At 41.7% G+C, this 13,482-nt stretch overlaps 1 protein-coding gene across 1 annotated transcript in view; it reads left to right on the plus strand.

Moving 5' to 3' along the window:
• Positions 1 to 13,482, plus strand: part of CADPS (calcium dependent secretion activator) — a 497,883-nt gene that overhangs the window by 284,197 nt on the left and 200,204 nt on the right. The window contains exon 7 of the mRNA XM_017854222.1: positions 9,975 to 10,086. Within this exon, the coding sequence (XP_017709711.1) occupies positions 9,975 to 10,086 (112 nt within the window). The remainder of the gene's footprint in view (positions 1 to 9,974; positions 10,087 to 13,482) is intronic.

Genomic DNA, 13,482 nt, shown 5'->3' on the forward strand with positions numbered 1-13,482 from the left:
TTACTCACTTCCTCTTTAACCATACCAAATAATGTCCATGGATAATCAAGCATTGTTACATTTCATTTTCAACTTGAATCTCATCTCCACACATTTGTGTGTGTGTGTAGGAAATCAGAATTTCGTGAAATCATGTTTTCAGCAAATGCCGGTTGAATGTGCTCATGTGCCGTGCACTGTGCTAGAAGCCAGGAGCACAGTGATGGGGGAAACAGGCATAGATCCCTGCCCTGTGAGTTTTGTGAGTTTACGTTCTGGCCAGAGACAAACCAACCAACAAAACAAATAAAGGAGTACATCATACAGGTGACAATTGCTTTGTGGAGAAGTTTTAATGTTCCACCCTGTTTAAATATTCCCCCCGCCTGCTTCCTGGTACTTCCAAATTCCATTTTCTGCTTTCTTTTCCTCCATTGCAATAATCAGATTTGTGATATATGTAGGGGATATGAAAGATCTGGTGACAAGATGGACATGAGGCAAAGAGAGGCAAACAAGAATGATGTCTGGGTGGCTGGCAATTCCTTTGACTAAGCCGGGGAAGCCTTAGAGGAACAGATGTGAGGGAGAACAGTTCAAGCTGAGGTTTGGACACATTTGATCTCAGACTCCTGGAGAGGAGACATTCCAGTGGAAATGTCAAGGAGGCAAACCAAAGCCTTCATCTCTGCCTCTCAGACAGCCCAATTTCTACAAAGCAAATGCCTCACTTATGTAGATGAGAAGTAGCTTAGCTTTTCTAGTACACTAAAGAACCCAAAGCCCAGCCTATCAATTAGTTTGCATGAGACACACTGTGATGGCACAATTGATTCCCTTAGAGTGGAATATCATGCAGTCCGCCTCAAAGGCAGGCCAGAAGATTTTAATGCAGCTGTCTCCAGGCAATTATTAACTTTCCTTCTTAGCAACAGGACCACGGCACTTTCATTCCTTGAAATGACACTTCTCTCTTGTTAAAGCCTGCAGTTAATTTTATGAACTGCACCAATTTAACACCCAGTTCACATGAGCCATATACCTTGAAGAAATGCAAATCCAGTCTCTGAGACATGAATTATGGCCTTATGCTGGGCATCACCATGGCAACTAATGACGTCCCCCCCACCCCCGACCCCAGCACCAACCTGCACAAAATCCAATTCTCCAAGGTTCCTTATTTGCCTAACGTGGATGTGTTCTTGGCTTACTCACATATGCATTCGTAAATATCATTCTGTTGTCAAAGGTTTGCAGTGGATGTTTACTGTCATTTTGGGAGGTTTATTCCCTATGTGGCAAATGTTGTTTTTTGTTCGTGGGGGGAAAATTCTAATGAAAATTACTGTGTGTATTTGATTAGCAACATTTGTTGATAACATATGGTCTGAGGAGGCTTCCGCAAATAGGAGGCTTTAAATAGTAAACAGAGATGTGACTGTGATCAAGCAGATGCTCCCCAAACACACAGAACAAGTTTGTTTTACCCATAGATTTTTCTGAGCTCCATTCTCCCAAAACCACATTCCTCTCCCTCATTTTCTCCCCCAGATCAAAGTGTTCACTTTCAAAGTGGTGGCACTGTGGAACAGGTTTGGAGAAATAATGTGCTGTGACTTTAAAAGTCATCCCCATCCCCCCAAATATGAATTATCTGCTACTCATGTTTATTATTTGATATTAATAATGATGTAGTGTGACGAAATGAGTCAGCCAGCTCAAGTCGTTCAGGAAGCAGCATTTGGGCACCACGTGTCTGAAATGCTATAATACACAAGCCCCAATTTTCTAATAAACTAACAGTGCTAGAAAGCGCTCCATGAAGAATTTAGAGCAGCAAATTTGATCCCCATGGAGTGAGCTGTCCTTGTAAATGCATGTTTATAGTTTGTCTTTGTGGATATGCCCAGATGAGCATACTGCTAATCTGCTAATGAAAATATAAGTATTTCCATTAGGCCAAGTCAGCAATTTAACTGTTTGTAACAGAGATCAGCAAACTTTTTCTATAAAGGACCAGAAAGTAAAACTTTTCAGTTTGTTGGCCATATGGTCTCTGTCGTAACTACTCAATTCTGCCATTGCTGCACAAAAGAAGCCATAGATAAAACATAAATGAGTAAACTAGCTATGTTCTAATAAAACTTTATTGATGGGCATCAAAATTTGAATGTCATATAGTATTCATGTGTTGCAAATATTCCTTTGATTATTTTCAGCCATTTGAAAATATAAAGCCATTATTAGCTTATGAGCCATACATAAGCAGGCCCATACCCATGGGCATAGTTTAACAACCCCTGGTCTATAATCCTAAAATGAAGACTTACATTTTTTAGTGCTTTCTATGTGCCACATAGTGAAGTAAACACCGCATATGCAATAGCTTATGTCCTACATATCCTTCCATTAAGGACTCCATCTTCTGGGTCAGTTCTATTTTTTTAAGACACAGGGTATCACTATGTTGCCCAGGCCGGCCTCATACTCCTGGGCTCAAGCAATCCTCCCACCTCAACCTCCTGAGTAGCTGGGACTAGAGGTGCAGACCACCATTCCCATCTGGCTATATTTATAATAAAACTAAATATTATCCCCAATTTATAGATGTGAAAGCGGAGACATTCTCACACCTTATAAGTGTTATTTCTGCATGTGGCATCTCCCCGAAAAGAATGTAATATCCATGAGGGCAGAACTTACATCTCACTCACCTTTGGATCCATAGCAGTGCATATCATAGTGATTTCCACACAGTAGACATTCAGGAAGTGTTTCCTAAATGAAGCACTATTTGGAGATACAATCCCTAAGCAGTGAAAGTTAGAGCCTCATCTGATGCCAATAGGGCACTTTTAGGTTAGTCAGTTACGCTGTTCATCTATTTATTTGCCACCCTCTTATAGGAAGTATTTGGTTTGGAATAGACACACATGTCCCAATACACATTTCTTCATATTTGGAGGTGCCACTATGGGTGATGGCATTTCTACAATCTCTGCTTATGTGCTTGTGGCTGAAAAGACCAAAAGTAATAATAGCAGCTTATTATGTAACTTGGTGGCACTTTCTATCACTATACCGTTGGCAGCCACATTGCTGCCAGCCCTTGGAGGGCCATTCCTCAGCCTTCATGGATTGACGCCTTGCTCCCTAGAGAGCTGTCGTATGCTGAGTGTCCTCTGCATGCTGCCAGCTGCTGTGTGCACTTCAGAGAGTTTGTTAGCTAAAAAAATAAAAAATAAATAAAAATTTTTAAAAAAACTCCTCAAAGAGATAAAGCCCTCAGTTCCTCAGTTGAAAGGGGCAGTCACACCTTTGGTTATTTCACATGTCTCATCCCTCTACAATCCCCTGAATTTAGTGACATGGTTATTCTGAATTTGTCACTTTCCTAGTTACTAAGCAAATATTTATTGTGTTCCAGGCCCTGTGTTGGGTGCTATATATATATACACATATACGTGTATATATACATATACACGTATATGTGTATATATACACACATATATACATATACACACACACGTCTATATGTATATATGTATGTGTATATATACGTGTATATATATACATATATACACATACAAGAAACCACAGTAAAGCACTCTTGTTTAATGCAGGGGCTTTGAGGTCAGAAACTATGAGTTTGAAGCCCAATTCTGTGATCACCTGAGATCCTGGCCCAGTTACTCAACTTCCCTAAACCCTGGTTTCTCTGTTTATAAAGTATGGGTAATAACAGAATATACTTCACAGAGCTGTCAGAAAGATTAATTGAGATAATTCATTAGAAGCACTAAGCCCAGGGCCTGACAAATCGTAAGTACTCAATAATTGGTGGCTATTTTTAACGTTTATGTAAGCTAGTCATACAGTGTGAGTACAGTGGTAGAAAGGATGGGATCACAGAATAGGGACACCTAACCCGTTTTACATTATCTACTTTGTCTTCAGAGAGAAGTTAGTCAGTTAACCTTTCCAACTTCAGTTTGCAATAAATATTATCCACCTCTGGTCTTTTCAAATCAAAATGCAATTGTATTTCAGTTCTGGGACACTTTAAAGGGGTATTCATCTTAATAGCCATAATCAATTGCACAACAAGGGCAAATAAATGGGCAGAGAACAATGTAACAATGAGAAATAGATTCATTTTGGGGTGTGTGGCCCCACCAAAGGCCCAGGTTTCTGATGCTTCCTCCACTGGCTAATTTGTCTGTCTGGGATATAATGCTCTGTGAAGTATATTGAACACATGAAATAAATTCAAAGTAAAAAGGCAGCATGGCCCAAAGTCCCACCAGTCTTGAAACAGAACTTTCCATTTCAGTTACAGAGGTAACTGTTGTTGATTTAATCAAGACATAAAGCAGTGAATGACGGAATGAGCAAGGGAGGCAACATGGTGGCCTGATTAGGAGTTTGAATTCTGAGGTCTAACTGCCATTTACTGCTGGTGTGTGACCCTGAACATATTACCCAGCCTCTGTGTGACTCATTTATAACTCTGGAGGTGATAATTGTAGGCATTTCACAGGATGGCCAAGAGGCTTTCAAATGATCAAATGCATGTATGACTGTGTCACACTTTTGAGATAGGAATTTGTGTCTCACACATAGTAATCTGGATAAATATTAGCTATTTCTATTACAAATATAGCCAGATCTCTCCGTGGCTAGAAAAGGACAAAGAATGAATATTTTTCATGACATTTTTTCCTACAGGGGAAAGAAATATAAAGAAGGGTGCAAATATTTAAACCTTCTTGATTCTCCTAAGAGTAGGAAGCATTGACAAAAAGAGGCCAGAATTTTCACAGAATCCAATGACTATGGCTAAGACCAAAAGTTTCATGTCAACAGCCAGTGTTAGCCAACACCCACTCCTTAGTCCAGGCTAGCCAGACTGGGGTGGCATTGGATCACAGCCAGCTTGATGGGCATGTGACCTGTACAGCTGCACAGCTCCTACACTCAGAAGGGGCCCCCATTTGATTTAATACTGTTTTGTTGCCATGGAAATTCTTAATAATTTTATCTTTGAGCTTGTGTTTGTGACATCCCATGGAACAATGGAGTGTGGATTTGAGCAGAGGAAATAATCAAGAAAATGAAAATGCTTTACATTTTAGTACCGTTAATGGCACTTTTTCTGTGTGTTTTGTTTTGGAGTTTGTTGTTTTTTTAACAAGGAGACCTGCATGTTTTATTTGCCCTGGGCCCTGAAAATTACACAGCCAGTCCTGATTAGATGAGAGAACTTCTCTTTTGGCCTGCTTCTCTGGACCAGGTTACCATTTTGAAATCTGATCGTTAAATAGTTAAACTAGGATTCATTAGTGACCTGACAGCTTGAGGTGAGCCAAGGATCATGGTGGGAAGCACAGCTGCAGGCCTGGTGGAAGGGAAAAGTAACTCAGTGTCTAATAGGATGGGGGTTGTCAGGGCAGCCTCCAGTGGCCTGAATTCCGTCCAGCTGATGGGTTCTCGGAAGCATTGACTGCCCCACAGTCGGACTCTTGTTACATGCCTTATGAGCTGCGCATCTTTTGGTAGCAGCAGGGGTTCAGGCATCCTGGATTGGTACCCACTGAACATGCCAGGAAATACATCCACACTGAGGACAGTAGCATGGAAACACACAGTGGGGTATCTCCAGGACACTGGGCTCAAGTTCTCTTTGTGGCTTAGTGTTAAAGCCTCTCATTTCAGAACTCTTTTGGTTTCCAGCAGAAACCTTTCTCATCCCCATGACCAAGTATAATGAATGCCCAAAGAGGTGTCTTTTATGTTATTTTTATTTATTTTCTTTTAGAGACAGGGTCTCGCTCTGTCACCCAAGCTGGAGTACAGTGGTGTGATCATAGCTCACTGTAACCTCAAAGTCCTAGGCTCAAAGTGATCTTTAGGCCTCGGCCTCCCAAGTAGCTAGGACTTCAGGCATGCACCACCAGATGCAGCTAATTATTTTACTTTGTTTTTTGCAGAAAATATAAAAAGCCTGGGTCTTTCTATGTTGCCCAGGCTACTCTCAAATTCCTGGCCTCCAAAAGCACTAGGATTACAGGAGTAAGGCACCACACCCAGCCATGCAAAGAGATTAATAGTACAATTAATCATAAGTAAATTCATGGTCACATTTTTTGCCAGTGTTGCTAATCACTAATAATGCTTATTACTGATAATTTTTACAATAATAGCAGCAATAGCTTTAAAATGAGATTTTGGGTTCTGGCCCAACTTGGTCATAATTCCCTGGCATAAAATAGACAAGATCTTTGAGTGTCTCCTCAGTTTTCTCATCTATGAAATGGCAATGATAATAGCTATTTTACCATTCATCTGCATAGTAGAAAGGGCAATGTCAATCTTGCTTCCTTTACACAGGGTCAGTTACTTACTAAGTGCTTGATAAACATGTGTTGGATAGAAGCCACAAAGGATACAAAAGTATAGCAAGATAAGGGGACTGATTTCTAGTGTTCTATAGTACTACAGGGTGATTATAGTTAACAGTAATTTATAGCATACTTTCAAATAGCTAGAGAGGATTTTGAATGTTCCCAACACACACAAAAAATGATAAATATTTGAGGTGATGGATATGCTGATTACCCTGACTTGATTATTACACATTGTATACATGTAGCAAAATAGCACTCTGGGCCAGGTGTGGTGGCTCATGCCTGTAATCCTAGCACTTTGGGAGGCCAAGGTCGGTGGATCACTTGAGGTCAGGAGTTCGCAACCAGCCTGGCTAACACGGTGAAATCCCGTCTCTACTAAAAATACAAAAAAATTAGCTGGGCATGGAGGCGGGTAATTTGAGCTGCTTGGGAGGCTGAGGCGGGAGAATCACTTGTACCCGGGAGGCAGAGGTTGCAGTGAGCCAAGATCACGCCACTGCACTACAACCTGGGCAACAGAGCGAGACTCTGTCTAAAAAAAAAAAAAAATTAGCACTCTGTACCCCATTGTATTAGGGTTCTGCAGAGGGACAAAACTAATAGGATATATGTGTGTGTGTGTGTGTGTGTGTGTGTGTGTGTGTGTGTGTATACATATATGTAAAAAGCGGAGTTTATTAAGTATTAACTTACACAATCACAAGGTCCCACAATAGGCTGTCTGCAAGCTGAGGAGGAAGGAGAGCCAGTCTGAGTCCCAAAACTGAAGAACTTGGAGTATGTTCGAGGGCAGGAAGCATCCAGCACGGGAGAAAGATGTAGGCTGGGAGGCTAGGCCAGTGTCTCCTTTTCACATTTTTCTACCTGCTTTATATTCTCTGGAAGGTGGTTAGATTGTGCCCACCAGATTAGGGTGGATCTACCTTCCCCAGCCCACTGACTCAAATGTTAATCTCTTTTGGCAACACCCTCACAGACACACCTAGGATTTATACTTTGTATCCTTCAATCCAATCAAGTTGACACTCAGTATTAACCATCATACCTATAAATATGTACAATTATTACATGTCACCTAATCATTAAATAAATAGCTATAAAGTGATGAGCAATAATCACTATTACTAGAATACATCTCCTTACCTTGGGAAGGGAAAGTAGCCAAAATTTGTTGGGTTCCCAACCTGTTCCAAACTTGCAGCTGTTTCTTCTTTACAACTAGTCTGTGAAATTAGCTTATTTTATAGCTGAGGAAATTGACAGGGACATTAATTCCTCACCCCAAATTTCATAGTTTGCAAGTGACTAAGCCAGGATTTGAACTAAAGGTATCTGGTTCAAAACCCTTGCTGTTGTTAAGACAAAGATTTCCCTATCTTGGGGTCTTGCTGCAGTTGCTGACAACCACTTAGGAGTTTCTATCTGTACCTCAAACATTTTGCTGATGTGTTTGAAACCTGTCACTTTTTGTGTTATCTCATGGCCTCCTCCATGTCCTGTCTTTCTCTACTATGACTGTTGTGCTTTCTCAGTGGTTTTATGCACTGAGATCCCCATGGATCTGGTTTCCCTTCATCTCAATTTTTCTGGCCTTCTTTTGTCAACTCTCACTAGATTCCCTGTGTCTTTGAGTTAATAGCATTTATTTGATTGAAGGCAACACTGAGACTAGGATGCAGGTTTCCATAATTTACAAAACAAGAATACAAACAGGGTAAAATGTACAAGCCCGCTAGTAGTCAACAAATTATCCATGAAAACAACAATGATAAAATAGGCCAGAAGAAAAAGTGAATAATGACACTCAGAACAGGCAAGAAGGAAGCCCTGTGATTTGCACTTTCATTCCCAAATGGTGGCAGGATAGTCACTGCCTTTGTGGAAAGCATTTTGGGAATAGGCATCTCAAGCCTTGAAAGTGTGCATTGATGAGCACAGCTCCTGCAGCAGTGTAAGATCTCTAAATTTTTGTTGACGAAAGAAGAAATGATCTCCCAGCTAGGTCTGTATCCTGAGGAAACAGTCAGAGATGAAATCAAAAGTTAATATCTAACTCCTAGCTATTCAGGAGACTGAGGTGGAAGGATTGCTTGAGCCCAGGAGTTCAAAACTAGCTTGGACAACAGAGCCAGACCCCCATCTCAAAACACAAAACAAAACAAAATTAATGTTCAATTCTATTTCAATAATAGAAGAATGGCTAAACAAATTATGGTACATAGAGAAAATGTAATACAGAATCATTAAAAATTATAATGAGCATTTTAAAGTATAAAAGTTAGTCATTGTATAAAGTAAAATGAAAAACTTCTGTAAATGATAAGTATGCTGTTTTCTAGTTCTGTAAAAGACATTATATTTGGCGTCATTCATTTATTCAGCAAATATTTGTTAAGTTCCTTCTATATGTCCAGCACTGTGCTAAGTTCTGGGTATGAAACATAAAAACACAGTCGCTGTGCTCATGGAGTTTACAGAATATTAGGGGATTCTGCTATAAAATAATGACACAAATCAATAATTATAAATCCAGTGATTGCTAGGATGCAAAATTAAGTAGTATGCTAAAGAGAGGTTAATACCAGAACCCAGTTTAGGTTGGGAGATCAAGGGACAGTGGTTTTAAGCTGAGACCCAAAGAGGTAGCCCAGTGAATGGGTGGGGTGGGGAGAAACATTGCCAACAGAGGAACCATACATGTAACAAGCCTGAGATGGCAGAGTCAGGAGGCTTGTGAAATTGGAGCAGATGAGTGACAGTCCATAGGTAGGAACAGGAATGGAATAGGTGCCATGGACCTGGGGCTCAATGCAATCCAGTTAACACTTCTGGAAGATCACACTGCTTGCAGGCACAGAATGGAAAGAGATTAATTCTCTGTAAAAATAATAATGAGTGAATGAAGAGGCTGCATTTGTGGCTCATGTGAGCCACACCTGGTGCTCTACCCAGATTCTGGGTAAGCCAGGCTCCCATCTGGGGAATACTGAGACTCAGATATCCACAAACTATGAGCAGGGAATGGTATTCCCACATCCTCATCCTTCTCCCTTCAATCTCTCTTTGACCTTAACAGGGTGGCGCTCCATAATCTCCTTATTCAATTCATCTTTGAATGCCAGTGAAAATGGGGCTCCCCACCTCCCCACCACTACTGCTGAAGTCTCATTTGAAAGTCAGGTGTTGGCTTGAACCAACTGAAGCCCCATCCCAAAATCTACAACTGCAGTTTTCACGAATGTCAAAGGATGCAAGGAAATATTAGTGATTTCTCTGGAATCGTTTGTAGATACAGCAAATGCATGGGAACAAGTTCTCACCAACTTGAGTTTATGCTAATTTCAAGTCATTCCTTATAGTGCTCTGTGAAGACCATGGCAACTTTCTGAGCATCTGTCTTGCATTTGCCTAACAAGTTAATTAACACTTTTGTTACTCTGGCAGCTTTGAAGGGGAGGAGAGAAGGATGTGACAGCTAATGCTGCCTTGGGTTAACCCTGCATTCACCTGACCTGGAAACAGTGGAATAGTTTAGACTCATCAAGGCAGATATGTCTACAATGACCTCTTTGATTCTGTCTGCAGCTGGGGCACCCAGGGTGACTTCTCCACAACCCATGCACTGCCAGCTGTGAAGGTGAAGCTGTTCACAGAGAGCACAGGCGTCCTGGCCTTGGAGGACAAGGAGCTCGGGCGGGTAAGTGCTTCCCATCACAAGGGGGACTCCAGAGAGAGGATTTCCCCAGCTAGGTCTGCAGTGCACAGGTCACCAAGAGGCAGCATTGCCAAATACTGAGAGGCTCAGTTTTGAACTTTAAATCCTGGACTCCACTCTACATTAGCTGGGTGACCTTGAACAAGTTCCTCAACCACTCTGAGCCTCAGGTTGTCTTCTACAAAGCTGGGATAACAAGAGTGTGCCCTACAGGAGATAGAGCAGGAGTTCTCAATACTATCAGACCCAAACATCCTTTAGAGTTAAGATTTGTAATGTCTTTTACTGTCTTAAAGTGGAATTCTTAGATGATGTAACTGCCTACCCACCTGACAATGTTAAAGTCAACACAATGACATAAGAGAGAAACAAAAGGAAGTAAATTAATAGTAAAAAACTTCAAAATGTAAATACTCAAAGATCTAATAGAGGAGTGCTCTGCTTGTTCCCGTGTGAAGAGTCACTGTGAGGGTGACAGCTACAAAACCCACTGTGAGGTGTGAAGATGTGCTGTACTGGTGACTCCTAAGCCTGAGCATCAGTAAACTGATTTACTGAAATGTTAAGCAATACTTAGTAAAGTGTCCTTGATTTCCTTAGAAGTGTGCCAAGAAGACTTTGATCTGAAATGTAAGACAAGAGTTAGGATCTCCATGTAGTTCATTATAAACAGATTTTTTCACCTCCACTAATATCCCATGGGAATATTCAAAAGTCAGATGGGATGCAGGAAGATGCCTCACTAGGAAGTGTCATCTCATTCCTTGCAGGATGTTTAGCATCCCTGGACCCACCCACTCACTGCCAACAGGGACTGGCACCAATTGTTTTGTCAATCAAAACGTCATTAAAATTTCTGAGACACCACTGAGAGGTGGTACCAATCCCCTTGAGAACCACTGAGATAATAGTGAAATTTCTGTTTGCATCTGAACCATTGACTCTGCCCCAAGAAGCCAGTAATATTTTCACAAGTTGATTTTGCCAATAACCTACCCCACCTGCTTATGGTAAAATCCAAACTCGTTTAATTTGGCTTCTGCTCACCAATTCACCCCCATGTGCTGCCACATTCCTCCCTGCCTACTATACCCCAGCATCATTGGCCAAATTTCAATCCCTCATATAAACCAAATTCTCTCCCTCCTCAGGGGACTTCCTCTCTATCTGTTGTCATCTCTCCACCTCCCAACCCTTCAAAAAGCATAAATGCCTTCTCTGCATAAATGCCACCTCCTTGGAGAGTCCTTTCCTGACAGCTCAGTCCCCTTCATTTGCTATCTCAGCTCCTTGTTCACATACACTACTGAAGTGATCACCAATGAGAGAAAGAAACAGAATTGACAGACATTCAGGCTTCTGTCTGCCCCACTGGACTGTAAAACCTCCATGAAGATAGAAACCTAAGCTATTTTGTTCACTACCTTATACCCAGAGCCCAACACATAGACTTTCAATAAATTTTATTTCGGCTGGGCGCAGTGGCTCACGCCTGTAATCCCAGCACTTTGGGAGGCCGAGGTGGGCGGATCACCTGAGGTCAGGCGTTCGAGACCAGCCAGGCCCATATGGCGAAACCCCATCTCTACTAAAAACACCAAAAAAATTAGCCGGGCATGGTGGCAGGCACCTGTTATCCTAGCTACTCAGGCGACTGAGGCAGAAGAATCACTTGAATCCCGGAGGCAGAGGTTGCAGTGAGCCGAGATCACACCATTGCACTCCAGCCTGGGCAACAGGAGTGAAACTCTGTCTCAAAAAATAATAATAATAAAATTAATAAATAAATAAATATAAATTCTATTTCATTCTGGTTTAATGCATAATCACTCCTGAAAGCTAAGTGATCTCAGCCCAGACAATCTCTGAGCCTCTGATATAACATCTATAGCATAATGAGAGACCACCCCTGACAAGCACACAGGCACACACACCTAACAATGCCAGCAATAATTCATTTCCCGTGCTTCCTTTTTTTCTTCCTTTCTTTCACCCATTTTTCCAACCTGGCTTTCATCTATGGAATCAAACTGGAGTCATATTACTACAGCATAGACCACAGATAGAGGTAAAATGAAAAGCAAATAAAGCTAACAGCAAAAGCAAAAAACAGTGTCCCTACCCAGAAAAGTGGGAGGAGGAGATGATGAAAGAAAATATTTAGCTGTTTTCTTTAAGAAACGATAGATATTCATTTCTGTCCCTAGGGAAAGACAGATACACATAGAGTGGAGGAATTATCCTGCCTTTCATTTTTCTTCAAATTTCTCCTTTTCCAAGAAGGCAGATGTTAAGAATCATGAGTCTCAGAGACCCTGAATATTAGTGTTAGAAGGAACAAGTGTAACTGACCAGCCCAGAATGCTCAACCTGGGTCCACAATGAGCCTCCGAAGACCCAGGATCCAGAATGCTCTGGATGTTTTGGGGGTTTTTTTGGTTTTTTGTTTGTTTGTTTTTTGTTGTTTTTTGTTGTTGTTGTTTTATTTTATTTTGTTTTGTTTTGTTTTGCCGGAGTCTCTCTCTGTTGTCCAAGCTGGAGTACAGTGACATGATCTTGGCTCACTGCAACCTCTACCTCCCAGGTTCAAGTGATTCTTATGCCTCAGCCTCCCAAGTAACTGGGATTACAGGCACGTACCACCACACCTGGCTAATTTTTGTATTTTTAGTAGAGATGGGGTTTCATCATGTTGGCCAGGCTGGTCTAGAACTGCTGACCTCAAGTGATCCGCCCACCTCGGCCTCCCAAAATGCTAGGATTACAGGCATGAGCTACCGCACCCAGCCTGGAAATAGTTTACAAATGTGTTTGTGCCTGGGCCTATATGCATTTTTCTGGACTGGCTACCAAAGCATTCACCGACTTCTCAAAGCCATTTCTACTCAGAAAAGTTAAGGCCACTGGCATATTGAAATCCTTTGTTTTATAGATATGAAAACTTGCTCCCATGGAAGGCAGGAGACTTCTCCAGAGCCATCCAGCCAGTCAGGGGCCCATGCATGGGCCAGGCCACTATCCCAAAGACTTTGTGCACAGCCCCTCAGTGCTCTCACAAGACAACCCTGCTGAGGCAGCCACAGTCATCACTTCTTTTGTACAGAAGAGCATGCTGAGGCCCAGAGGGTACAGTTCCTTCAGAAATGTTGCCTCACCTCCAGGGCTATTTGCACTACACTATGTTATCCCTACACAAAAAGAAAACCCTGGGCTCTGCTGCTGTGGTGAAGGCCATGGGCTTGCCACAGCCACACACACACTAATTTCATAATGATTCGTTCTCTTCCTCAGGCCCCTCATACATTCCCCCAGATGCTAGTTTATTCCTCCTTTGTGCCAAAGAAACTTTCTGCCAGTTGCAGTGGAGCTGGCCTGCCT

The sequence above is a fragment of the Rhinopithecus bieti genome, unplaced genomic scaffold (genome assembly GCF_001698545.2).
Source record: "Rhinopithecus bieti isolate Rb0 unplaced genomic scaffold, ASM169854v2 scaffold_36004, whole genome shotgun sequence".
Taxonomy (NCBI): domain Eukaryota; kingdom Metazoa; phylum Chordata; class Mammalia; order Primates; family Cercopithecidae; genus Rhinopithecus; species Rhinopithecus bieti.